A 27,110-nucleotide genomic window follows, 5' to 3' on the forward strand; every position below is an offset into this window, starting at 1 on the left:
GAGCCAAGGAGGAGGGCTCCCCTTCACCTACCATTTGACTCCGCCGGAGTGGGTCCGTGGGTGGGTGATTTGGTTTCGACTCAGGCGTGCGGACCCCCAATGGAACAAGTCAGGTTTAGGCTTGTTTGGAGAGCACCTAGCTGGGAGGGGTGTAATATTCCTGATATGCTGGTTTGCAGGTTTTGAGATAGCTTGAGAGGCAGAACTAGGGACCTCTATGGGCAAACTTAGTGTCGTAACTGTGTTTGGGTTTGGATGTTGGAAGTCTATTCAAGCGTAGCTTTGTTTGTTTGAAAGATGGTATGAGAACGCTTTCCGGCCACAGCCGCACAAGATATGGGCGGAGCATCTCATTGAGTCCATCCCTTATCGTGTAGCATCTCGGACAGTGTTCATCACCTAGGAGCCTCTACCCTCGAGTTTTCTCAAGGTGAGATGGTGGCAGGAGGAGGGAGCAAGCTTTATCATCAAAGATCCGGATTCTAGATTTATAACTGCAGGCAGGTGCTCGATCTTCGCTAGCTCTATGTCTGAAGCGGAGCTGAGGGCTGGCCTCAACCATCGCGTTCCTTGAGGGCCGAAGTTATCTTAATGGAGGATGACTCGACGACGATGATTGGCTGAATCCAGAGTCGTGTTAGGAAGACGGACTCGCATCCTCAGATTCAAGATTTTTGGATTTTGGCGAGAGGAAGTATCTCCTTTGGGGCAAGGTATATTTATCGGGAGGCGAACAAGGCCGCGAATTAGGTGGCCTCTTTCATGGCTAGCCACTCTGGTGGAGTTTTCTAGACCTCTGAGGCATAATTGCCCAGAGCCTTTAGGGATTTATTGTTTTTTGACTTTCTTGAATGTATTCATACTAGAGTAGTGTGAAACGCCTGCCTAAGCAATACATACATACATGCATACATACATACATACATACATATATAGATATATATATATATACGTATATATATACATATATATATACACGTATATATACGTGTATATATATACGTATATATATACAATAATTCTTTAAGATTGTTATTTTATATATATATATATGTATATATATACGTGTATATATATGTATATATAGATATATATATATATACACGTATATATATATATACACGTATATATATACATATATATATATACACGTATATATATACACATATATATACACGTATATACATATACACATATATATACACGTATATACATATACACATATATATACACGTATATACATATACACATTTATATACACGTATATACATATACACATATATATACACGTATATACATATACATATATATATACACGTATATACATATACATATATATATATATCTATATATATATATATATATATATATATATATATATATATATATATATATATATATATATATATATATATATATAATAACAATCTTAAAGAATTATTGTAAAAAAAGGTTTGTAAATCGGAACCGCATCACATCACATGGTGGAAAGAAAAAAAGTAGGTTTTAGCTATGAATGTTTTGGAGGGTTTTGCAAGAGCGTTTGTTTAAAGAGCATGGAATTTGAACCATTGGAATGCAATAAATACTATTAAACGGGGTGCAAGCAAATGCTAGTAGCCTAGCCTGAAAAAATAAAGGCATTCTACCTGTTTGGCTCCACCTAAGGTTTCATTGGCGGTGCTTTTCCATTATAAAGAAAGTATTATCAAAATAATTCAATATAACAATTATAATGCTCCTCATCCACTATAAAAAGTCCGAGTTATCTAATATTAACTACATCGTTATTATTGTTATTGTTTATTATAATATAAAATTGTAAGAGCCTGTATGAAGGCCGGCCTAGTCCGGCCTGGGAGTTATCTGGACCGGTCACTTGGGCCGCCCAACATGCGTCGGCACGTGCAATGGGGGAGGAGGACTCAGGATAGGAGTCGTCTTCTTCTTCGAGTTCATCATGGAAGAGAAGTCTTAGGGCTCGCCGGACTCCAATGAAAACCCTAAGACTCGATCTATAAAAGGCACCTCCCGTCTTTCAGTCTTCATCCTCCCTGTTTTGCTGCCATCGGCCGCTGAATTAGTTGGGTTGTGCCGCCCCTAAGGACCCCTATGATCACGTGGCTATGGGTTAGGGAGATAGCCATGGTTCAGGCTGAGGTTGATCGATTCTTTGATGATCTTCTTCCTCTTTTCTTTCCTTCTTCACGCCAGCCAACCACCATCGCTGGTAGTGCCACGGCTGAAGGTCGTTGTCACCGGAGCTCGACCACCTTAGGTCGCCACCCTCCCCTGATCCAAGAAGAAGAGGGTGAGATTGGGCTCTCCCCTATTTTGGAAAGAAGAAGAGAGCCCTCTCTCTTCTTTCTCTCTCCTCTCTCTCTCTTGGTTTTAATAGCTAATAATACATTAAATAACAATAATAATAAATAAAAGACTTTAATAGCCAAACTTTTATAATACATTAAATAATAAATTTTAATAATAGCCGAGTAAAAACTTCCATCATTAATGCTAATGCCCATATGGGGTATGAAAAACTCTGCATAAGAGCCTTCATATTTCCATCATTGGTACTATCATCGGTAATACTGGCCCCGCACGTAAGTTACTTGTTAATTAACATTATAACTTTATTGAACATTACTTTTTAATCCCCTACTTTTGATATGTACCTCAAAATTTTCATCTTCGCTAATGGGGGCATCCATAGAATGCATGAGCCGCACTTTCTATTTACAATATATATACAATGCAAAGGTTTCAGAGTTCAGCATGCATATTGCACATGCAGGGAGTTAGGGTAGATGAAGCTTTCATTTTCCTTTCTCCTGGTTCCAAGTTCAAAGAGGCGTGAGCTAATAATGTTTCCCAGTATCATTATTTCATGTGAATCTTGACAGTTGGTTTAACATTGCATTGGTTTTGAATAGCAACTGGGATTCTATATATGTTCCCCGACTTGTAGTCAAATCTTCAATCGGCTCAGTTATATATGGTCTATCAACTTAAGCATGACCCATCGTTTACATCAATAGAATAACTTAGTTGCTTTCCTTGCATATTTTTTTTCCTCCTTATCTTAGTTGCTTTCCTTGCATATTTTTTTTCCTCCTTATCTACACTTGCACCAAATGATTTATGCTTTGGTGTCTAGAAATCTCAGTCGAAAGGTCCCAGGGCTGATGTTCTGCATTGCTTTCGCGCCAACTTTTCAGACTCTCGAAACTCATCCTTTCAAGGAAGATGTATTAAACCGATAGAAGTGTGCACCATCAGCGACTATAGAGTCGTGTCATTTGTGTTGAAACTCTTAAGCGTTTTGTACTACATAACTTTCCAACAAACTTAAACATCTTTGAACTCAAAATGAAAAGAATGCCAACCAATTCTAGCTTGGCTTTCTCGTAGACTTCGGTGGTGTTCCATCCAAGACAAAGCTACATGCTTGTGAATCTTGACAGTTGCTTAATTAGTTGGCATAAGCTTAGATGGTGCTGGACTTTTAAATTTTAACATTATATTGATTTTCAATAGCAAATGATATGCTACCCAAGAAAAAAAAAAGGCAAGTAGGATTTTTTTTTGCTTATTGAATTTTTGCTTCTTGCCATTAATGATCATGTAAAATGAAAGAAAGATTGGAATCCCCGTGGAGCATTGTGGAGAGGGCCCGTATCCAGGCGGCTGAGATCATCAGGGCTACTACAGTGAGTTCATCTAAGATGGCTAGGAACATCTAGGACCCTCATTCGGCAGCTTCGGCGGCAGCTTTAGCGCTTAGTTTCCTCCTTATTTCTTGGGAGTCTCCACCCTCCGGTTATCTAAAGGTGAACTTTGATGGCAGTGGTTCAGGAGCTGGCGGCAGGGGCAGGGTGGGCTTTGTGATAAGAGGTCATGACTCACAGTTGATTGTTGCAAGTGGAAGGCCGATCGATGGGCTTTCAGCTACAAGGGCAGAGCTCAGGGCAGCTTGGGAGGATATCTCCTACGCGAGACAGAGGTTGGGGGCTGAGCACATCATCCTAAAAAGAGATTCGGCCATAGTGATTAATTAAATACGGAAAGAAGGATGGAGGAGGGATGGGAGTCCTCTATTTTCTGACATCCGGTTGATGCTGAGAGACTGCGGCGCGTTCCAGACCGTGCACGTGTATCGGAAGACGAATAGGACTGTAGACTGGGTTGCCTCTTACGTGGTGCAGCACTCTGAAGAGGTCTTGTGGCCACACCAGGGGCCCCCCTCGCCCCTGAGCTAAATTGTAGGCTTTGATTCTGTTAGCTACTCCTACACTAGAGTTGGGTGAGTAGCCATCGTACCCAAAAAAAAAAGAAAAAAAAAACTGGAATTTGACAGGATGGTGTCCAAATGGTGAATGGAAAGCTCAACATAAGTTAAGCCTTGGTCGCGTGAGATTTTGCTCCCCTCTCTCCTCAAAAAAAAAAAAGAAGAAAAAACAAGTAGGATTTTTTATTGGATTCTTGAATGTTTGCTTCTTGTTATTAGTGATCATATGAAACATAAGAAGGATTTAATGATCATATAAAATATAAGAAGAATTTGAATCCGGTTAAAATTTGGCCTAAGGGTGACCATGCCGAGGAAGACGAGAAGCCGCCGTCGGGGATGGAGAAGGGGAGCCACCTCCTATGCTCTTGGGGACCTGCATAAAGTTTTCGCCGGATCTCGGCGAAGGCCCTCCAATGGCCAAGTTAGCAGAGTTTTTGCAGAGTCTTTTTTTGCAGGGAAGAAGGAAGAAAAAAAAATCTCTAAGTGTTGTTGGTGTGGCCTATTTATAGTACTCACAAGGGCGACCAGGTGACTGCCATATAGATCATCCTCATCATGAGAGGAAATGGTCTTGGCGAGGTATGGCGGAGTATGGCTCCTGGCAGATGTAGCAGGGTATGATCCTTGGTAGGTGTGGCATGGTATAGCCCTTGGCCGATGTGGCAGGATATAGCCCTTGGCCGATGTGGCAGGGTATGGCCCTTGGCAGGTACTTGGTGGGTCGGCTCGACCTTTAGCGGGGTCCGAGGTCGGTCGGGCCTCTGGCCGAGATCAGTTCGGTCTTCGGTAGGACCCGAGATCAGCTCTGGCCGATGTCGCCTCTGGTTGAGGTCGGCTCGATCTTCAGTAGGACCCGAGGTCGGCTCTGGCCTCTTGGCTTCGGCCCGGCTCTTGGCGGGGCCAAGGTCAGCCTGGCTCTAGTTGAGGTCATCGCCTACGGTCGAGGGAGCCTCTTCAGCCTACTCGGCTCTGAGGTTTATTTGGCCGGAGTTGGATGACTCCGTGTTAGAATAGGACGATCCATTTTGCCTCCCATCAAATCCCGTATATGGAATTCGATCGACTGGTGTTCACCTAATAATTAGAGAGCTTAATACAAGCTTAGCCTCCATTCTAGTTATAATACGTTAGCATACATCCCACATGATGTGTGGGATATAGTTTTTTCTTTTTTTTTTCAATTGTTATTAAAATATAGTATAGCAATGTAAAAATTACAATGCATATAATGTTTTTATAGCGAAATTTCTATCGTGTGTTAAGTAATGAAATTTACTGTTAGTTGAACAGAAACTTTCATTATTAATTCTAACAACCATATGATAAATGGAGAATGATGCACAAACTCAGTCTCCATGCAGAAACTCCCGTCGACCTTGCACAATATGCGAGGGATTTCATCCAAGCATAACTCTTTATACATGCATGCATGCATGCATGCATACATTTGTCAATTAATAGTGACATTACCAAGAGCCTCCCAAAAAAACTCTTATTATTAACACCGGTTTTTCTAATACCGGCCTCACATGATGCTAGCATACGTTTTTTTTTCTTTTTCAATTATTTTCAAAATATAATATACATATAACAAATTATAATAAATAAAAAATTTTACTAGCCAAATTTTTATTGCACAACAAGTAATAAACTTTAATGCTAGTCGAGCATATTTATAGTAGCGTCATTAATATTTATTGTATTTAAGTAATGAACTTTAATACTGGCTAAATATATTGATATCGCTTCATTTACATGGGTGGCGTCGCTCTGTACAACTTGGGCCTTCATTTTATATATAGATATATATAATAAAAAGTATATTTATTATTGATTGATTTCAAATTTATATTTAATTGACCCAAACTTTCAAGGTTGATTTTACAACTTTGCAAGTTGTTTGGACCGTGAGAACCTATAGGTGGCTGTGGTTTTATGATTCTTACTATGCTACCCCACTTACTGTAGTTGTTTGTCCTTTGGTTTCTTGATTCTTTGACGAAATTGCTTACATAGCTTTTGTTGTTGGTAAATGCAGATGGATATCTTTTTCTCTTTAAACAAATATATATAAAATACTAAAATTTAAAAATCATAAACTAGAATAAAGAAAAAGTTAATAATAGAAAACTAATAATAAACCATTTATAAGAAATGATGGTCATTCATATTATTTTTGATCATACAGGTAGACTTTAACTATAAAATAGATGGTTGTTCTGGTAACAAAATCGTCAAGATTATTTAAGAAAAAGTTGATAAGTAAGATCATGATGGAGTATTTTAAAATTCAGAAAATCTGGTTTCCCAAACAATGCGAAGGACACTGTGTGAAGGCAAAGCATAAAAATGCGAAGGAAGAACGGAACAAAATATTTGTACGTCATGGGTTGGTCAAAGTATTTAATTAGAGAGAGAGAGAGAGAGAGAGAGAGAGAGAGAGAGAGAGAGAGAGGTGGAGATGGAGCCCGTTACAAAAAATTTATTCACCTACTATATGTAACGGAACGGAAACTTTTAGAATTAATTAAAGATGTGAAACGGGACTCCAATACTACAATCCAATGGAACCCGCATACTCAAAATACGTAGTGTTTCATAAGTACACTTTCCCCATAACTCCCTCATTTCTCTTTTTTTTGGGTATACACATGCATAAAACATCCAAAAAAATGCTATGAGGATCAATTCTAACACTGTTTTTTTTTTTCATTTACGATTGGCATACCATACAACAAGGAGATTGATTAATCTTACCGTCATTCTCGGTGAACCGCATCAACTTTATCAAATAAGCCATTCTCCTAGCATCATCATGGACATGCCAACTAAGTTTTGGTATGATATTTGAGGCTTCATGGAAATGTTTTTTTTTCTTTTTCTTTGTCTCCCAAGGACTCAACTTACATTAATTCTTTCCCGTTTAGATAAGGTAAATAAGGTAACAAAAGGTAAATAGGTAAATATGTAACATATTACAGATCATTAATTATTATTTTTTAAAATTTAATAATTAATATGGGTCAAAGCCACCTTATACTAAGTGATTATGGTAATATCTAACCATGCAAGATTTCACATGCAGTTCGCCGTCCAGAGGCGATGCATCACTTTACATGCCGTTTTTACCAGAAGGGGAAATCTGTTTTTGGACGCCATGGCTTCAAACCGTTTGTCATTACGTCATTAAAAATTCACCCGTTATAAGTCGAGGCTATTTTGGTAATCTCATGATTCAGCCTGCGTGCCGAGGCTCGTGTCTCCCGGCTTCCTACGCACACGTGCCCGAAAAGGTATGCCGCATTAGCGGCTTTTGCAAAACCAAGGGTAGTTTAGTAACTTCGCTTTGCTACAAGTCCTCTAATTTGCACGTCCCCTCACTCCTCCTGTTGCCCCTTCGAATTACTCTGCTTTCCACTCCCCTTCTCTCTCTCTGCGTCTGTCGTCGAATTGGCCGAAGTCTCAACAACTCGTTGTTCCATCGTAAGAACCCCCTTTCTCATACCAATTTGATCCAATGTCCCTGTTTTATGCTACCATTTTATGGTTTTTTTCTCCTATTTTTTCTTCCTTCATTCAGTCTTTTGTGCGTTCGTGGTGTTCTTTATGCACCGACATCTCTTCCATAGTGATCCTTCGAGCTATTTTTCGATCTAGGGTTTCTCTAAAAAACTCGAGAGTATACGGATTTTGGGTCCACTTTGAGAAAATTTCTGGTTGCAGCGATGTAGGTGAGTTGCCCTGCTTCTCGATTCTAACGTTTTACTGATTTTTCGTGGTTTGATTTGGTTTCTTGTTCAGTTTTTCGGGGGATTTCTTTGGTTTGGTGTTGTTATGGCGAACTCTGGGATTCTCTTGGTGGAGAAATGGAACGGCAAGACTTGTTTTCTGAGATGTGTACACCTGTCATGTGGAGTTGTTCTTCGTGTGATTCGTGTACACCAATGATGTGGAATGTTTTTGATGTTTCCGAGAAGTTTAGATTTTTCTTCTTTCTTCTGTAGAGTTTGGTCCTATGTAGCGGGTGCAAGTTTTGTGGAAATTCAAAACTTCGTAGAATCTTTTCTTTCTCGTCAGTGATTAGATGCCCCCATCCCAAATTGATTTGATTAATTGGTGAATCACTTATAAAAAAATTAATCTAGTTTATTCGTTCGATGCACATCAATTATTAAATATGTTATCTCTTGATCTTACTGTCAGTGTTGTTGCTTCCTTGGTCATGCTTGTGTTTGCATGCACTAGTATATGGTTGTATTGAATATTTTCTATCTATTTTCTTTTAGTTTTTCTGTACATTTATGAATGCCCATTTGAGTTATATGTGTTTCTTTGAATTTTCCCTAGATTTTGTTGGGCTCTGTCTGCGATTAACTGATAAAAATAGGGGAGGGGAAAGGTCTGAGGCATGGAGGAAGCCCAGGGAAGCCAATCGTCTAAACATCACAAAATGGAGAAACCGGATATTGGAGAGGCTCGGCCATCTTTTCCTGAAAAAGATGTTTCTAAAGTCCCCGTGAGTGAAGCAAGTTCGAAAGCAGCATTATTTGATGAGGAAGAACTGGAAGAAGGTGAAATCAGAGGGGATGAACCATTGATAACAGGCTGGACAAAAATGTCATTTGTTGATGAAGAGCTGGAAGAAGGTGAAATCAGAGAGGATGAACCATTGATGCCAGGCTGGACAAAAATGTCATATGTTGATGAAGAGCTGGAAGAAGGTGAGATCAGAGAGGATGAACCATTGATGCCAGGCTGGACAAAAATGTCATATGTTGATGAAGAGCTGGAAGAAGGTGAGATCAGGGAGGGTCTATCATCTGAGGCAGGACAGAATGCTCTTGAAAACCATGAAGCTAGTTTAGAAGTTTCATCATCCGACAAGCAAGAGATAGGAGAAGCTGGTGTCAGAGTGGGCCAGTCATCTGTGCCTAGAAATGATGGTACTGAAGACTTCTTGCATGAAACCAGTCCAGATTTAACACTGCTAGATGATGAAGTGGAGAAAGTAGAGATCAGAGTGAGTCCTGTTGGTCGTATATCCTCCCAACAACCAAATTTGGTGGAGCAGGATGAGACTCCCGTTCTTGAACCTCTGTCTGCAAAGCTTCACCAGCAAATTAGGTCATTGAAGGATGAGATCTTGAAGAAACAGATTGATTTGATTGATGAAATTTATTCAATAAGGTTAAGAACACTCCTCTTAAAGCAAAATGAAGAACTCCGAGAGTTCAAAACTTTGAAAGGTGAACAACAGATGGAATTGGTTAAAATGAAAAATTGGGATTTTCATGCTATCCATATTGGCCCTTCAGTTCGAGAATATAGAATAAAATTACTAAATGAAGAATTTTCAAAAAGAATGGATGAATTTGAAAAGCATATGTGGGGCCAACGGAAGAAACTAATGGTTATGCAGATTGAGGCTAGGAATAAGGAGAAGCAGATGAAAGATTGCTGGTTGGAAGAGGCTAAAGCTGGTATTCTTGAAGAATCTTTTTATGAGATTCCACTGTCAAGTACTGGATTCAAGCTGGAGAAATTCAAATTGAGCAAACATTATGGAGCTCATGATGGTTCAGGGAATAATAAAGCAGTGGCTGGTTCTTCTTCAGATCTGACAACTAGGCCAGTAGAATCTACTGAACTGACTGATAGATCTACTGATTCTGCGTCCAGTTGCACAAATGTTGTGGAATCTTGTGAACTGAGTAGACCATCTCCTAGTGTTTTACCACTAAATCAGCATGGCAGGGCAGAGAATATGCCTCTAGAAACCGAAGACCAAGCTTCCAATAAAATCAATGCAGTGTGTACTAAGTTTGATGAAGGAGGGACTGATCCGGGGATTGCAGCAACTGCTTCCAGCAAGCAAGATGGAGGTACAGGTTCCAGTGTTGTTTGCTTGACAGATCCTACTAAGCAAGATAAGACAGAGATTCTTTCTTTTGCCCATGCATTGAAAAGTTCTGAAGGTGCCAGAACTGTATTGTGTAATCAGGTTGTCTGTCCAACTTTTTTTATCAAATCTTGTTTACATATGCCTACTCTGTTTCTTTTAATTATTTGATATTATTGGCATTTGGACTGTTTGCAATTGATGACCTTTCTTACAGCTGAAGGGCAAGTTGAAGAAAGCAGCTTGAGCCAATTACAAATTGGTCTTTCATTTAGAAAATGAAACTGATCTACAAGCAAAAGCATAATTTAGGTGTTTAGAAATGAAAATTTTGTGTAATTAGTGCATATATAAGCGATCTAGTCTACCTTAAATATTTTATTTTCATCCTTTATCATCCGACTTGAAGCCGTCATGTACATCAAAAAACTTAAGCAGTCATGGTGCAGCTGAAATTTTCATCAAGGTTACATTCATGAAACCAAACCAAAGAAAAATATGTATATAAAGAATAATCTACTGTAAAACTCAAACTATCTCAAACTGAAGTTGGAATTTACTATTCATAAGCTTTTCAAGACATTGCTGACTCGTTAATTTTACTAGTTTCTCTTGAAAGCTCACCTGAATTACAGGTGTTTTGAATCTGAAGCTCCAGGCTTTAGTGTCCAACCATAAGTAGGGGACAAGTAGGTTATGCGGGTATGCCTGAACATGAATATCCAAATTTTTGCATGTGTTGCTCCTCTCAATAAAAAGGGTACTAGCTGCACTGTGATTCTGAGCTGTTCACAGGGTACTAAACATGACATCAAAATAATCTGTAGTTTTGATCTGCTGACTGCTGTGAATTAACTAATCTACAAGAGTATGGTTAAACTCTCTTTGGCTTTAAAGTACCTGGATATTGGGTTTCAGCCCATTGGCCTTGGTGGTTTCTGTCTAGACATTACTAAGGCCTAATATTCATTGTTGACCCCTTCCTTAACAGCTTAGTGGTTAGTTAACATGGTATCGGATCCAAAGGTCATGTATTTAAAATCCCCATCAAAGCCAGTTGTACCCATTTATTATCTTTTCTTCCCTTGACTTGTTCCTGGTTGAGTTGCTTTTGAATTGGTCTTATGTTGAGTCATTCTAGACTTCTTCATGCTCTCACATGCATGATCCGGGCTGCACATTGTTTTTTTTTTTTTTTTGGGAGGGGGGGGGCAGCATTTTAGAGTCATTCTTATCTTGACACCTTCCCCGATAATTAAGATTTTAGAGTCTAGTGGTTAGTTAATAGTCACGAACATCGAGTAGGATACATGCTGACCATCATGGATCAATACTCACAAACCATGTGAGGTAATATAATGTGATTAAGATTATTGAAAGTTAGTTTTTGTGAGCGCATGAAGTTCATCGAGATTAATTGTTAGTTGTTCATGCTGCCATTCTTTCACTTAACCACATCTTATTTTGGACTTTCTTAGAAAGAACCACTACATCATGCTTTTGTTATCTATTGAGCAAACCCTCAATGGTTGATCTACGTTAAATTTGATGAATTAGAGATATAATTTCATATATATGTTTACCACACATTACTTCACATGTTACTCGTGAAAGTTCACTTGCTTGATTTTTTTTTTTTTTCTGGCTTTTGCCCCCATAAAGAATACTTTTGGCCTCTTGACAGCCCATTAATTCACTCTCAAGTTTCCTCAAAAACCCTAATAAATTGGAAAACTAGATTCCTTTATTCTTCCAACAGACATTCCTAGTAAAAGGAAGAGATCCCAACTCTCCATGGTTTTTCAAAAAGCGAGAGGTCCTCTAATATGTTATTACTTTAGTACATCTCCTTAGGTTTTGAAAATGGAATTTGGAGGGCTAGATCCCTTGATTGTACCTACATATATTCTTAGTAAAAGCTTAAATATCGGAAGGAATCCAGCTCCTATGGTTTTACAACAAGCTAATTCTTGTAGTGGGTCATTACATTACTACATCTATTGCTTTTCTTCCGTTCAAGTGTCTAAAAGGAAAGTCAGTTCAAAGAAGGATGAACTGCTTTAACAAGATATGGCATTAGTTTTCCACTCATGTTAGGAGGCATGTCCTTTTTAATTCGTTCACCTTATTAGGGGAAAATATTGCATTGATCATTTTAAGATTTAAAATAGTTACTTTTGTAAGTTTTTCGTAACTTCATTAAGTAATATTCAGCATGGTTTATAGCATGACTTGCTGTATCGGTTGGTACCAGTGCATACCGACCATACTATACCATAGAGGTATTGAATCGATATGCAGTATGGAAGATGTAATGAGTGTCATTACGCTGAACCGGCCTTATACCGAGCATACCGACACAGTAATAGGATGGTATTGGTATGGGGTCCAAAACCGAGATGGTTTGAATTTTTCATATAGAACATTTAGAACTGCTTGTTTCGCTTAATAAAGCCGACGAACTTGAACCACATCATAAACGTATGTAGCATCTTATTGTCCTTCATATCAGTTGATATAAAAGCATGTCTCATCATGGAACGGTTCACTTCGCCAATGTGTAGGCTCAATCACTCTTCAGTAATAGGAAATGTGCACGACAGATGGTGCAACTTAAGGAAACCATGGAACACGATATGACACCCCATGGACTGATCATTTGACACCAAGTTGACCCTTTGGATGCAGTCCGAGCGCCATAAGGCGACCAAGCCCACACGATGACAAATTTTAGATTATCATATGTTAGACATGTAACTCAGGTATCCATGAACTTAACTTCAGTAATTGTTTTAGGATGGTGCATCATCGATCATGTTACCATCCAAAGATTAGTACGATGCATATTAGTCCAAAAAAAGGCTTTACTAGAAACAACATAGTTAGCAAGGCCTACCATACGAACTCGTACCGTCTTGTACCAATTGTACCATATCATATTGGTAAGATACCAATACGACACTGAGGTTCAGTTTAGTATATGAGCTGGACCAGTCCGTACGACTTTAAACTTAGAGGAACTACCCCATACCGCCCGATTTCGGAAGGTATCGTGGCTGGGAGTGAGAAAAAGTATTGAAAGCCTATCTCGGTATAGGGTACATACTGCATTATACCGAATTGGTAATATATTAATACCATGGTCTGCTGAACCGGCCCGTACCAGCTGGTTCAACACGTACCATATCGGTACCGACCCCCACCGGTACGGTACAACCACATAAAACTGTTGGGGCTGAAATCGAGCGGGGAAGAAGAAAGAAGAGAGAGGAGAAGAGGAAGAAAGAAGAGGAAAGAAGAGGAAGAAGAAGAGAAAGAGGAGAAGAAGAAGAAGACGGTTCAGCGTACCTCGGGCTGACCCCCTCTCGAGCACCCCGACATGCGCGCGGCCCTTCCAACGGTTCTTTCCTTGCTTGCAGGAGAAGGGGGGAAAGAGAGGAGAAGAGAGGAGGAGAGAGGGGAAGAAAGGAGAGGAGGAGAGAGCTCGGAAAGGAGGAAGAAGAAGGGACGGAAAAAAGAAAAGAAAATAAAATAAAATCTTTCCGCGCGCGGGGTAGCGCACCCGCGCGAGCGTGGCGGGGAATCGCTCGTGCCCGCGCGCAATTCCACATGTAGGGAACCTCGCTCCCGCACGATTCCTCGCGCGGGGCAGCGAGCCCACGCGGCACCCCGCGCGAGCGCGAGCCCGAGCCCACACGGGGCTGCGTGGGCAATTAATGCCACAAAGTGGCATTTAATGTCTTCTGTGGCTAAAACGCGTCTGCGTGCGCGCGTCGGCCTTTTCTTTTTTTGTGGTTCCGGTTCGGCACCGGTTCCAACTGGTGCCGATCCGGTACCGGAGCCCACCGGTACACCGGTTCGGTCGGCTCAGCGGACACTGATTGATACAATTCTGGTTATCAGTTTTGCAAACCTTGATAGTTAGCATTCGACCTTAAACCATCTTTTCTTTTCATTGCCTATTGCACTAAGTTAGTTCTATGATAGTTCTTAACTCACCTTGATTGGAGCAGATGGAGGAGTTATGACTGAAATATTGCAGCATTTTCAGGCCACCTGTTTCTAATGGTGCATGTTCTACATTCCTGGTATAAGATAACAAAAAGTTGCCATCAAATATCAAAGGTCAAAAAGCCATTTTTGAGTTATTTTAGGTTTAGGATAGTTGTGAAGCATTTACTAATTCAAAATCTGTTGTCAAAATGCCCAAACTGCTATAGCGATCATTTTGCTTAGTTTGATATCCTTTTATAGTATTTCGATGTTTGGAAAGTAAATAGAGGAACCACGAGTCCTATGATATAGGGGCCCTTGAACATGACGAATATCACGCTTATATTACTCAAATCACACATCAATGAAAGCATTCTTCTCTTGAGTGCACTTTTAGTGTTTCTTTTTCTACATAGCAGACTTTGCATGCTTTGGTGGATTTTAAAGAAACCTTGGTGGAGGACGGTGATCGTTCAATGGCCAGTTGATAATTCCAAGGAGTTGTGAGCCACTTTTAAAGACCTTGGTGGGTTTTGAACATCAACAAAGTCCTTTAATAGCATGGATTCAAGTCCTACTGATATAAGGGGCCCTTGAATGCCATGAATATCCCTCTTATATTACTCAAATCAGACATCAATGAAATAATTCTTATCTTGAATGTATTTTTTAGTGTTTCTTTTTCTGCATGGTGAATTTTGCATGCTTTGGTGGATTCCAGAGCAACATCGGTGGAGTTTGGTGATCATTTGATGGCCAGTTTGTAGATTCCAAGGAGCTTTGAGTGACTTTTAAATATCTTGGTGGATTTTGAGCATCGACGAAGTGCTATAGTACTGTTGATTTACTAGTAGGTACCATAGCTTAGTTTCATCTTTTACCTTAAAACTCTACATTTTATGTAAGCTTGCTTCTTTCATTATTGAGCATATTAAAAGTTTGAAAAAAAAAACCAGATTCCCTTTTCTATTCAGTTTGAGATGAAGGCTTCTCAAATCTTTCCAAGGTCTAGAAACCATAGTTAGAACCAGGGCTTGTTGTTTGTTAGAAGGAAACCTTCATCCCACGTCTGAATCCTAACTAGTGTAAACTTGCCTTGGTACCATGCCAGCTTGGTTGTCATTGATAAGTACTAAGTATATGGGCTTGGTATTATAGAAAATCACATGGGATAGCATTTATTCCCTTCATTATACTATTTAAATGCCGTCCATCATTTATGTGCATTGTTATTTTTGCTATGAACTCAGCATCATACTTATTGAATATTTCATATTAGGAAACAATTTACTTATCCAAAATGATTGAATTCATGATTTTATAAGTACCATGAGAAAATAATAAAGCTCCATTTGCAATTAAATACACAAGTTACCTTCCTCACTAGGATCGAAAGTCAAAGCTAGATATATATTGCACAATCAAAGTGTAAAGTTTTCTTTTCTTTTCTTTTTTTCATCAAATTAGACGTGTATTCTCATGGACAACACTTTGTAGGTAGGTGCCCCAAGTTCTTTGTTCAAAAGTTTGCTTAAATAGTTTTAGGTATATTAGGTTTAATGGGTCTGGGAATGAAAATGTAGCTCAGGTTGATGACCTTGAGAATAATAATTTTCTTGGGTCTACTCTGTTAAATAGAGAGAGACAAGAAGTTTTTTGGAAGAATTAATCTCGGGAATAAAGAGGAAGTGTTATGTGATTGCAACATGCAAGTCCAACTTAGTAAATTTTTTCGTAAATAGTAATACACTTTAAATACTTAAGTGCTGCAGAATGTTTATGCTCATAATATGTCTTCAGGGATGAAGTAAAAAATAAATAAAGCCGTAAATGGGACATTGCATAAGTTGGAGAGTTGCACTAATATAATATAAGGAGATGCTGAATGAACAACCATGAGGTCATGAAAAATGAGAATTAATGTATGTAAGAGTAACAAATGGTGAAAAAGCAATATATGTTGTACTTCCTATGGTCCTATGCTATTTAGAATAAGATAGTTTTAAATATCAAGGATATCCTTGGTATGCTTGTGTGTCAATTTTATTCCTAAAGTACCCTAAAATCCATAATGTGATCCCCAATCCTTATTCCGAGCCCTTAACTCAATTTGAGACCTTCCTAATAATTCGTGGTTGTCGGCCTTCAACCTAAATTTGAATCTAATCTCTCTCTCTCTCTCATATTAGATTCTAGAGCCTACTTAACTCTCTCATTCTTTCCACATCTACTACATATTCGAACTCTCTCACCTGTCACTCCACCTTCACCTTTGGGTCCATCTAATACTTGCCTAATTTTCTTCTCCAAATTCTCGGTAATCTCCTCTTAAGTGTTTTATCCTTACTTTCTCATGTTAATTACCTTTTTAGTGGATTCTCTAATGGTGCTATAAATGCTCCATTTTAGTCTGACTTCCACCCATCTCTGTGTTTGTGTATGCCCTTGAGTTTGTGTGTCTCTAACTTTCCCTCCCCCACACTCTTTTCTACTTTCATTTTTAACATTTCTAGCTGTGATTTTTATTGATGTTAGGTTGTTATATTTTTATTAAGTATTTTATGTATTGTTTGTTCTGTTTTATTTTTAAAAAAAAATTAGTTATGTAGTTTTAGTTTCTTGTTTCATATTTTCTATTTATTTTTTTATATTGTATTTCATTTTCTTTTACTTTCATTAGTTTATAATGTTCTGTAATTTTTTATTTCTTGTTTCTTGTTGATCCTCTTATATTTTTTTAGTTCTGCATTTTGTTTCTTTTTCCCCTTAAACATGCATCAAATGTCCCCATTTGCTATTTCAGCAATAAAGGTAGTATAAAGAGTTCAAAAATGAGGTGTGATGAATCCATAGTAAAGTAAGAAGGATTGGATATAGATAAGTACATTAGTGGAAGTTTAGAGCTGCACCTAGCCCCCGAAGAATTGGACCAAATTGGGAGGTATGGGGTTGCACCGAACAAGTGAAATCGGTGCAAAAAATAGGTTTGGAACTCAGTTCCTAGGCAAACCGGGTAAAACTAGTCTGTACTACTCAGTATCAGCAAGTACCAAGCGGTACTACTGGCACTTGCCTGTTCTACCCAGTACCGAGTGGAAAAAGTTTTAGTACCCTTTTTGACCTTTTTATCCAAGTGTTGAATAGGATAGAGAGTGAATGAGGATGGAAACTCTGTTTTCCTTTTCCCCTTGGAATTGCCGCCCTTAGTGCAAATCACCATGGGAGAAGCTTCTAGGAAGGTAAAGCATTCTCACTTCCCCTTTTTTTGCCGCCCTTATTTTTTGTCAAAAAAAAAAAAAAACAGAGAAATCATGCCAAAGTTTTTTCTTTGGCATGATTTCTTGATATGATGTAGATCTAGAATGGATCTACATGTCCATGCCAAAATCATGTTTCTTTCCTTTTAAATGAAATCATACCAAATTGCATCCCAACCAACCCTAGATTTTGGTTTTTTTTTTATTTTTTTTAAAGATGTTTTAGGGCCTAGAATCCTAAAGAAACAACTAAAACTAGGAAAAGCTATGCCGAAAATCTGTGGAACAATAGAAGAAACCAATGAAACAAAAAAAAGAGGGATGGAAAAATGGAAGTTTTAGTGTGTCATTACCCACACAGACCTGGTATCCAAGAGATATGGGGTTCGGTACCGGATTCTTGAAACACTGGTTGCTGAAATGGAAGATACGGTGATGCTGAATAAATGAATTGATAGGATCATGTGCAAGGAAGACTGAAGTACAATTAATATAGGAACTGGGAGGATTTTTGTGGATGTTTAAGGCAAGAAAGGACATAACAAATCAAAAGATTGAGGTTGCGGGGAAGAAAAAGGAAATTGTAGTTAATGGAGGTTGCCTATGATAAGAATAATTGTAAACAAAACTTGATTAGAAACTTAAATCACTTTTTAGCATTTTATACTTGTTAGCACATTGATTCATACTGCTATATGTTATCAGTTTGATTGTCTATTTCTCAAAATATCATAGCACAGTTTGATAAAAAAAACTTATATCCCATTTCTGCTTGAAATTTTTTTTGTCTCTGCCTCATGCATTACGCCACAGAGTTGCTTTGTACTACATTTAGTCCTTGAACTTTACGATAGTATTATATATTTTATGCTTCCATGATAATTCCTGATGCAGACATTACTGGCTATTCTGTCATGACATATTTCATTTCTGAAATTATATGCCTGTAATTGGAATGACAAATTCTTTATAAGACTAACTAGAACTACAATTCGAACTGATTTATTTGAACTCCATCCTTATTGTAATGATCATTATCTGTATGACAGCCTTATATTACATAACAAAGATAATGATCCTGTTGGTTTTATATTAGAGGGGTGGCTGGAAAATGAGTTCTAATCATTGTTGTGCCTGAGCAGGTGCCCTCCATCAGTGAACAGGAGAGGTCTGCTGTACCTAGAGTGGGAGGTGACCAAGGCTCAAGTTCTTTCCCAAATAATGTGGCTTCTGCATTAAGTTCAGTTGATACAGGATTTCAAAAAAATGACCCAACATTCAACGTTTCAACAGTCCCAAATCCCATTTCGCTGGGGCTTCCTTTATCTGTTGGCTTAGCTTCTGTTATGCAAGGTGATGGAAGCTCACCTGCCTCTGTAGGGAGCGCTTGCAATCGGATACATTGTTCTGCTCAACTAACCGAAGTATCAATGCAACCGCCAGTTGTAGCCACAGCTGCACAGCTGAAACAGTCTGACTGTATATCCTCACAACCTCGTTCTCCACCTGTTGACTTGGCTTTAGCTGTGAAAGGTCATGCAAGCAGACCTTCATCTGTCAGAAGTGATCAAGTTCCTTGCAATCAAGTACTTTGTTCGGCTCAACCTACGGAAGCATCAATGCAACAGTGGCTTGTACTTGAAGAGTCTAATCACATATCCTCACAGCCTCTGCCTCCATCTATTGGCTTGACTTCAGCTGTGCATGGTCATCCAAACACACCTGCACCTGCAGGAAGTGACTTAGAGCCTGATGGTCAAATACACTGTTCTGCTCAACTTACAGAAGTGTCCATGCAACAGCCCATTGTATTCACAGATGCACAGTGGGAGAACTCCAATCTCTTATTCTCACACCCTTTTGTCCATCCAATGCCTCCTACTACTGATATTCCTCCTGCCAGAGCACACACTGAGTTTCTCAGATCCACCAGTGGTCAACCAGAGAGAGGCAGTCATTTTGCATTAAGTTGCCCAATAATGCAATCCATGCCTCAACTAGATCCTAATATCCAGATATTTCATCATGAGTTGAAGAGATTATATGCACTGAAGGCTTTATTTGTCCAAAGGCATGAAGAAAAGGTAACCATGCAAGACATTATTTTGCAAATAATCTTTGGCTGTTCATTTTGTCAGATTTTACTCTAGCTGTTATCTTGACTGTTTATCTGCTTTTTGTTGGACAGAAACTTAAACTTAAATTAGAATATAAAAAAGAGATAGATAATCTAAAAAGAAAGTACGATGCACTAATTCAGGATACTGACAAAGAGTTTGTAAAGAGAAGAAAGGACATTGAGATGATGTACACTAAAGTTAGCCAGCATCAAGAATTAGCTGGGGGATTTCGGGAGATATTTAATGAAACCTTTGAGGAGGCTGGAAATGCTTATCAAGGTATGAAAATCACCACCATAATCTCTTTCATATATCTAGTTTCATTGTGAATAGCAAATTAAATCTGCCAGCAAGCATTCATCTATGTTCTGAGCTGTAAAAAACTCTCAAGTGGATTAAAAACTCCTGCAGATGCTTATGTTTTTCATTTCATGCATTTTCTTATGTAAACATTGGTAATTAAATATGTTATCAAAAATTCTCTTTCATATAAGTGCACTTCATTATTTATTACATGCAAATTGTGGTCTCAAAAACTGCTAGAGTGGGATGGTATGACCAGTACTGCACCTTTTTGTGCAAAACTGGCACCGGTATGGGTGTTGAGACACCAAAGTAGCTGTACTGATATACACCATCCGTACCTGTCTATACTGGCCCGTACTGGTGCATATCAGTAGTTCCATGTTGGCCATACATTGGTCATACCGGTCAGCATTGATGATTTTTTTTAATTATTTTTTAGAATCTTTCAGTTTTATTACTACTATCGGTACTAGTGCCTACTGATACCATGTTGTTCTGATGCAAAACATGGTACCAAGTTCGGTTTTAGTATTTAAAACCTTGATACAAATATACATATAGCATACACATGATATCTAATTTTGGAAGATGAGAGACATGGCTAACCTACATTAGGCCTAGTATTATTTTTTTAATATATACATGGATTCACATGCAAACATAGCGCAAAAAATGATAGTCACATTACCTATGAGAGTATCAGGATGATAAATCAAATCTAAGTATAAAATGTCAAAATATGGTTGCTCACTATTGTTAAGTAGAGATGAGCATATGATCCAGTGTTAGCAAAAGTACAAAGATGAATATTAAGTCATTCTTAAAAGTGGATCACACTTGCTCAGATTTTATTAAAAAAATTAGAAGAGGATTTAATATGCAAATAGTGGATAGTGATACCAAGGGACATGTGACCACGCAACATAGGCTAATAGTTTTAGAATGGATGCAATAGGAGGAAGAGGACAATAATTGAAGCCACTGCATTGTCAAAGATGAGATGATGAAACTTAAACAGGAAAATTGTAGCATCTTTTCAATATAAATTAAGTTTTTAGAGTGAAATAAGTGGGAGACGGATTTGACAGTTAGCTATATTAGAAGTTACTAGACAAGTATTTCAGGAGCCAGGAGCCTTTTAGAATTAACAACAAAACAAAGGGAAGAGCCCAGTCCCATACTCCCATTCTGAGTTTTCTTGAAAGTTAGTTTAAAACTGATTTTGGGTGTTTCTTTTAGTTCATTTCAGTGGATAATGGATGTGACTTTGTGTGCTAGATGTCATCAATAGTTTTATTGAGAAATTTAGGAAGTTCATATGTAGAAGGGGTGGTGAGTGTGAGCCTTAGCGCAATGGTATGGTTGCTCCATTTCGACCTTGAGGTCATGGCTTCAAAACATAAAAATAACCTTTCCATACATGGAGGTAAGTCTGCATACATCTAACCCTCCTCACACTACGCAATGCAGGAGCCTTGTACATTGAGCCACCGTCTATGTGTAGAAGGGAATGGAATGTTTCTATCCGTTAAGCGTTCTTGGGTGAGTGCAAGGAAACTGAAATATGTAAAGGGGCCAATCCTCCTTAACCATAGCATCCTGTACTAATCTACGAATAAAAAGTATTATTAGTTAGAAGATCTTGAACCTCTTTATCCAGTTGAGCAGCAGCAAAATTTTGTGGCAGTTCCTTCATCTCGACCATTCTATGGTACTATACTAACAAGGTGCACAGCTTTTAGTGCTGAGACAGAAAAAAGAGGTGAAAATCATGCGTCTTTATGATACTGATAGAAGTAACTGCTACCTTACCAGTACAATCCAGTATGAACTAGTACATAGCAGTATTTATATCCCTTTTCCTAACACTATCCATATTAGAAAGTCTAAAGTGATAGGACTCGCATATAAAGAAACTTGGTGGCATACTGATGAGGTACAGGAATAATGGATTGATCAAGGAAAAGAAAGCTTTTTTCGGAAAAATTAAAAATAACAAAAAGAAGGCTTATTTCAGAAAAATGGCAAAGAAGAAGTGGCATCAACTATCAAGGACTTTGAGACATACTTAAAGAGCAAGATGCAAAAGGTTAATATGATGAAAACATGCAACTTATGCAATGGAAGCTATATTTTTACTTAGGGCTCATTTGATTTGGTGTAAGTGGGCTGAGCAGAAGCCCACTTCATTGAAGTAGTTTTTCCTTGGCCCCGAGTGAATGTATTAGACACAGTGCAAGATATTATGCCCTTATTTTCTCAAAGAAAAAAAAAATTGTCCTTGGGAAGGACAATCATACAACGTTGATAACAACTTCTACAACTCTGGTCTGTTTAATAACTGTTTGATGAGACAAATTCATGCATCGACCATGCAATGTGAAATACACCAGTGTGTTAATGCAATCAACCCTAGCTGATAAGTAAAGAAATAGCCTTTCCAGTTTTCATAGACGTGCCCTGGTGCAGCCGTTGGCTAAAATGGCTAACCTCACTCCAAGCTATGAGCGACATTTCAAGTGCGAACTAGGCCAATGTTCCTTGTGACTCAGGCAAGGATTGAAATGCCAGGCACATCGGCCTTGTATTGGCTGTGAGCTGGTATAGGGGGGCTTAGCATGCAAAGGAATCAGATAAACCAGGGCCAAACCACCCATATTGGCCTGAATTATGCAGAGCAGGGCTGATTGAGCCCATATCACCTTTGAATTGGACTAAACTTAGTGGTATCACCCAGTGTTACTTGGGATGATGTTTTAGTTGGTTTTTAGTTTGTTTTCCACCATTTGAAGGTGGGAACAAGTTAATGGGGAAGCCAGGTGCTGTCCAAATCCATTTTCTGTAGGATTGAAGCAAGGATCATCTAGTTTTGGTCTAGAACAAAATTCTAGACAGATAAATCACTTCTTCTCCCCGCCCCTCTCTTTTTTCAGTTTCCTGAAAAGCACAGTTCCTTGTGTATAGGATAGCCTGCCAGCCCAAGAACATTGAATACATGCACCAAATACTTGAGGTGAGAATAGTGAGATAAAGAAAATTAGAGAGGAAGAACTTTATCGAATAAATTTACAAAATATGAAGAACCTAATAACTGTGCATGGTGCTTGCTCTTTCCAAAAACACCACACACTAACTCGAGGCACACCACCCAACCAAAATACTGAACCCCCACCCCCAACAAGAAAAGGAAAAACCGAACCCACATACACAGAGGGTAAACTAGGCATGGAAATATCTCATTACTGGGAAACCATGCCGAGTTCATTTACCCAAAAGTTCATCACTTCTAAGCAGACCCAACATGTAATTCTCAGGGTGATAAAAGACTATGACCATATTCTAATTGCTCAAGTCAAGCTTGAAAGTTGTGCTCAGTGACTCCTATGACAACTATAATGGGATGCTGACAGCAATGAGTAACTCAACCTGTTCACGTATCTTCACGTCATCTGATCACGACAAGAAAACTTGACATTGGTGTTGAACCTGACAACAATTCATAGTTAATCTTGGCAATGGAGCAATGACTCTCAGTACTCCCCCTTATTATGAAGTTTATGCTGGCAACTCCACTGGGAAACTCTTCACTGATGTCTCCACTCCTATGTTCATGACAGTGTTGATGAATTCCAACAAAAGTTAGTATCAAATATGTTCTTAATTTACTGCTTTCAAATCGGTGCTGGCCGTGGACCATTTCATCTAGAATCTTGGTAGTAGTTAATAACATTTATTGATTCAATGATTTTTAGTTTAATCTCATTGCATTTCAGTTGTTTATTATAAATGTTTAAAACATACTTCAGTTCCAAGTTATATGATCTTATGTCACAAAGATGCAAAACATAAACATTAACACACATCCGAAACCACGACTAGGGCACTTAAATTGATTATTTGACCATATCTCTTGCACAAATGTAATATTCAGATGATAAAATATAAGTAAAAGGCAAAAAATTAATTTTAGAGGCTGAAATAAGCAATACCAGGGGCATACTGGTTGTGTCAAAGTGTTTCGGTCGATACCCTTTGTTGATAACAGCATTTGCCCTTGGTTGACATAGGTTTGATACTTGGTAGCTTGAATTAGACTTAACCCAAAACCAATGGATTGGTTTGTGAAACTCAACTTGTAGCTATAAGCTTCATGTATAAAAAAGAAAAAACATGTTCATATCTCTTCCTATGCAGTACCCAAGATGTGCAATGAACATGGACTCAGGTGTTCACTAATAAACCTTTAGGGCATAATATGATGCCTTCATGGCATAAATTTCAACATTATGTAGATAGTATTTGAAATGTGAATCTTTCTAATTTAAATATTTTTCTTTGAGAGAATCTAATCTAAATATTATACATTTCAAATACTAATAAGTGCTTAATTCCATATTTTACTATCTACCAGTATATTATTTTCATATCTATTATTATGCTCGAATTTAGTTTAGTTCAGCATCTGTTTATATGATCTTTGTATGTGGCTTTCCAACTCTGGATAACCATACGATATTATTATCATATTCGATAAGATCGTAGTTTTTTTATACTATTGGATTATTATTTGCACATTTGCATCTTTTTGGATACATACACTAGCCCAATTCCAAGTGAACTGCATGAAGTCTTGTGTCTGTTGTTACTTATTGTCCTGTCTAGCTTTCCATACTCCGCTGCTATCTTTTGCATTAGTCACAATATTTTTGTAACAAATACTACCCAAAAGAGGAAAAAAAAGGAAGAAAGAAAAAAGAAGATGCTACATGTACAACAAATAAACTGGTTAGGTGTTGTTTTTTTCCCCCTGTTGCTGATGCATGTTGTTACTTTACCAGGTGCGTGTTCAAGTACTGGGCAATGGTTTGTTCCGGTACCGCAGCAACAACATTTTGCCCAGAGCCCATTCATGACCTCACCCTCAGGAAGTGGCCCTTCCCCTGCCAACTTACCTCCATTCCGAAATCTGTTACCTCTTTCCTCAGTGGAGGTGAGGCCCCCATCCTCAAACGTAGTGCCTGTTCCACCAGTTCTGGCAAGGCACAGCACTCCTACTGTCTTCTCGAGCAATGCAGTTAGATCTCCTCCCAGTTCCATGGCTCATTCCATTTATGACCTGAACATTAGAAGTACACCGCATGGGCTTGCTCATCTCCTTACATCCACAACTTCCATGTCTGTGTCAAATCTTCAACAGGAAAATGGGAGTAGGTTGAACCAGCAACAAGTTTTCAGTGATATGGGTATCTCATTGTCTGCTTCTGAGCAGATTTTACCGGTAAGTGGAAGTCATCAACCGGAAGGTTCGGGTATGTTGCATGTTCCCCAGAGTCAATCTCCCTCCACCTCGGACTTCCTTTTGCGCCTTGCAGGCTCCCTCATTGGTTTTAAACGGGCAAATCAGGACAGCTAGTGGAAGTGGAATTGGCACATATATACATCCTTTCCCTTTTCTTTCTTTCAGGAATGGTGGGAGTCTTTCAGCTTCATATACATGTTTTTTGCAATCAGTAATTTAACATCATAGATGATGGGTGTTTCTATTTTAAGCTCTTTGTTTTAGATGGGACATGCCTTTCTTTGTGTTTTATACTGGTTGATGACTTTCTTTGTGGACATGCTTCTTGTTAACAATTTCAATAGATTTCTTTTATTTAAAAGCAATTTTTGTGCTCGTATTACCAATTAATGTAATTTGTGTTGAAGTTTGGAAGCCTCTTGAAGGACCCAGTATATTATGGTATATGCAGTCAGTAATTTATATATATAATCGTGTAGGTTTCCATTTTGGATATTTATATCTTCTGTTCTATCTTTTTCTAGATGGAGTATATGATGATGAATGGTTGGAATTTTGATTTGAATGAAGCATCACACAAGCTGGCAATGTGCTACAGTAAACCCTGCAAATTTTTGTGTTGGTTAATGTAATGCATAGTCGGTTTAAGGCAATCATCTGTCGTTTCATTTCTTCTGAGCTTCAAGAGTAAGTCTGTTACCTCTCTGGTTTTATGCAGGTTGGAATGGCTATGCTTGTTAGTGAATCATATGCATTCTCTTGCACAAATAGGATATGACATTGGTGTTCTCTTTCTGTGTTTCTCGCCAGAAAAATGTTGCTTATTTCTTACTTCGGTCGTCATTTTCATGAATGACATGGTTTCATCAACAATATAATTTGATATCATATCTGAAAGCATCTTCATGCACTTAACTGCATCATCCACTGATTTTTTGTGGCATTTGTGGAACAAAATTACTGCAGCACGCACTTAGACAAAAACTCGAAACTCGAAAGGCCGTGGCTGATTAGTCGGTTGCAGAATTGTGGCTGCAACTGTAACTAGTAGCAAGCAAAGTGAACAAGGATCCTGCAGAAAAGAAGGCACATTTGTAACCAAGATATCAATTGTGATGACCAACCAATCTGAACAAAACATTTAACAGCAGAGTTGAGAAGACGGATGGTACAAGTTGTGGGTACCTACGTGGAAAAAGATTTGAATATGGATATTATTGAAAGCATAGTTAATATATAAATCGATTAAAAGGATGTCAGCTGGCTTAACTGGTGAGGTCTTTTGAGTGCCGATAGCAGTGACTTAGGTTTGAATCCCACCTTCACCTAATTTGGACTGGGCTTATTGGACTGGGCTTATTGGCCTGGGCACTTAGTAATCACTCAACCGCTTTGTATTGCACTAATTTGTATGAGTGGCACCAAACATGCAGCTTTGGGAGCTTTTCAATTGGCACCCTGTAGAATTACTCTAAAATTAATATAACCTTCCTATCCAAGAGAAAGAAAAAAGACCACGACGCAAAAATCTTAACCAATGAATTTGATGCGAAGTTGAAGGTGTGATCTGGAATTTGTTTATAACTTTTTAGATCGGAAAAAATTGCAATCAAGAAATAATGATGCTGCAAATCTCTTTTCTCTCTCTTTGTATAATTAAATAGAATATCACTCACCAAGCAACAATAATATCTACAATCTACTTAAGCAATTAACATGCAACATAATCAAGCAATTTAGAAACAAGACACAACACAATTTTTAACGTGGAAAAAAACTTCTATGTAAAGTAAAAAACTATGGGACCTAGTCCAGCCAAAAACTTTCACTATTTAGAATAATAGGGTTATAATAGATCCTATCTTGGCTCCGCAACAAAAATATTCATCATTAATAAGACGGATTTTAATAACAAATAATAAAATAAAGAATAGATCTTATTGAG

The 27,110-nt window shown here is 38.3% G+C and overlaps 1 protein-coding gene across 4 annotated transcripts; it reads left to right on the forward strand.

The window, feature by feature from the left end:
- The first annotated feature begins 7,679 nt into the window (after nt 1-7,679).
- Nucleotides 7,680-25,526, forward strand: LOC103708431 (uncharacterized). 4 transcript variants are annotated; one of them, XM_088719230.2, is made up of 6 exons: nt 7,680-7,774; nt 7,872-8,022; nt 8,639-10,292; nt 18,583-19,524; nt 19,629-19,839; nt 24,705-25,526. In XM_088719230.2, exons 3-6 carry the CDS (start codon nt 8,700-8,702, stop codon nt 25,277-25,279), a joined length of 3,321 nt encoding a protein of 1,106 aa, XP_088575356.2. In that variant the 5' UTR covers nt 7,680-7,774; nt 7,872-8,022; nt 8,639-8,699; the 3' UTR covers nt 25,280-25,526. The 4 variants fall into 4 exon arrangements, with proteins under 4 accessions (XP_088575356.2, XP_088575357.2, XP_038972414.3 ...); XM_088719231.2 differs by having other exon boundaries at nt 19,701-19,839; XM_039116486.3 differs by lacking the exon at nt 7,872-8,022.
- Nucleotides 25,527-27,110: the final 1,584 nt, after the last annotated feature.

Source organism: Phoenix dactylifera, chromosome 3, assembly GCF_051530095.1.
Source record: "Phoenix dactylifera cultivar Ajwa chromosome 3, Ajwa_hap1_PhDact_Kaust_v1.1, whole genome shotgun sequence".
NCBI lineage: Eukaryota > Viridiplantae > Streptophyta > Magnoliopsida > Arecales > Arecaceae > Phoenix > Phoenix dactylifera.

Coding starts and splice junctions, on each gene's coding strand:
- LOC103708431 (XM_088719230.2), top strand. CDS start 8,700: ATGGAGGAAGCCCAGGGAAGCCAATCGTCTAAACATCACAAAATGGAG. Junction 10,293..18,582: donor GAACTGTATTGTGTAATCAG/GTTGTCTGTCCA, acceptor GTGCCTGAGCAG/GTGCCCTCCATCAGTGAACA. Junction 19,840..24,704: donor GGCTGGAAATGCTTATCAAG/GTATGAAAATCA, acceptor TTACTTTACCAG/GTGCGTGTTCAAGTACTGGG.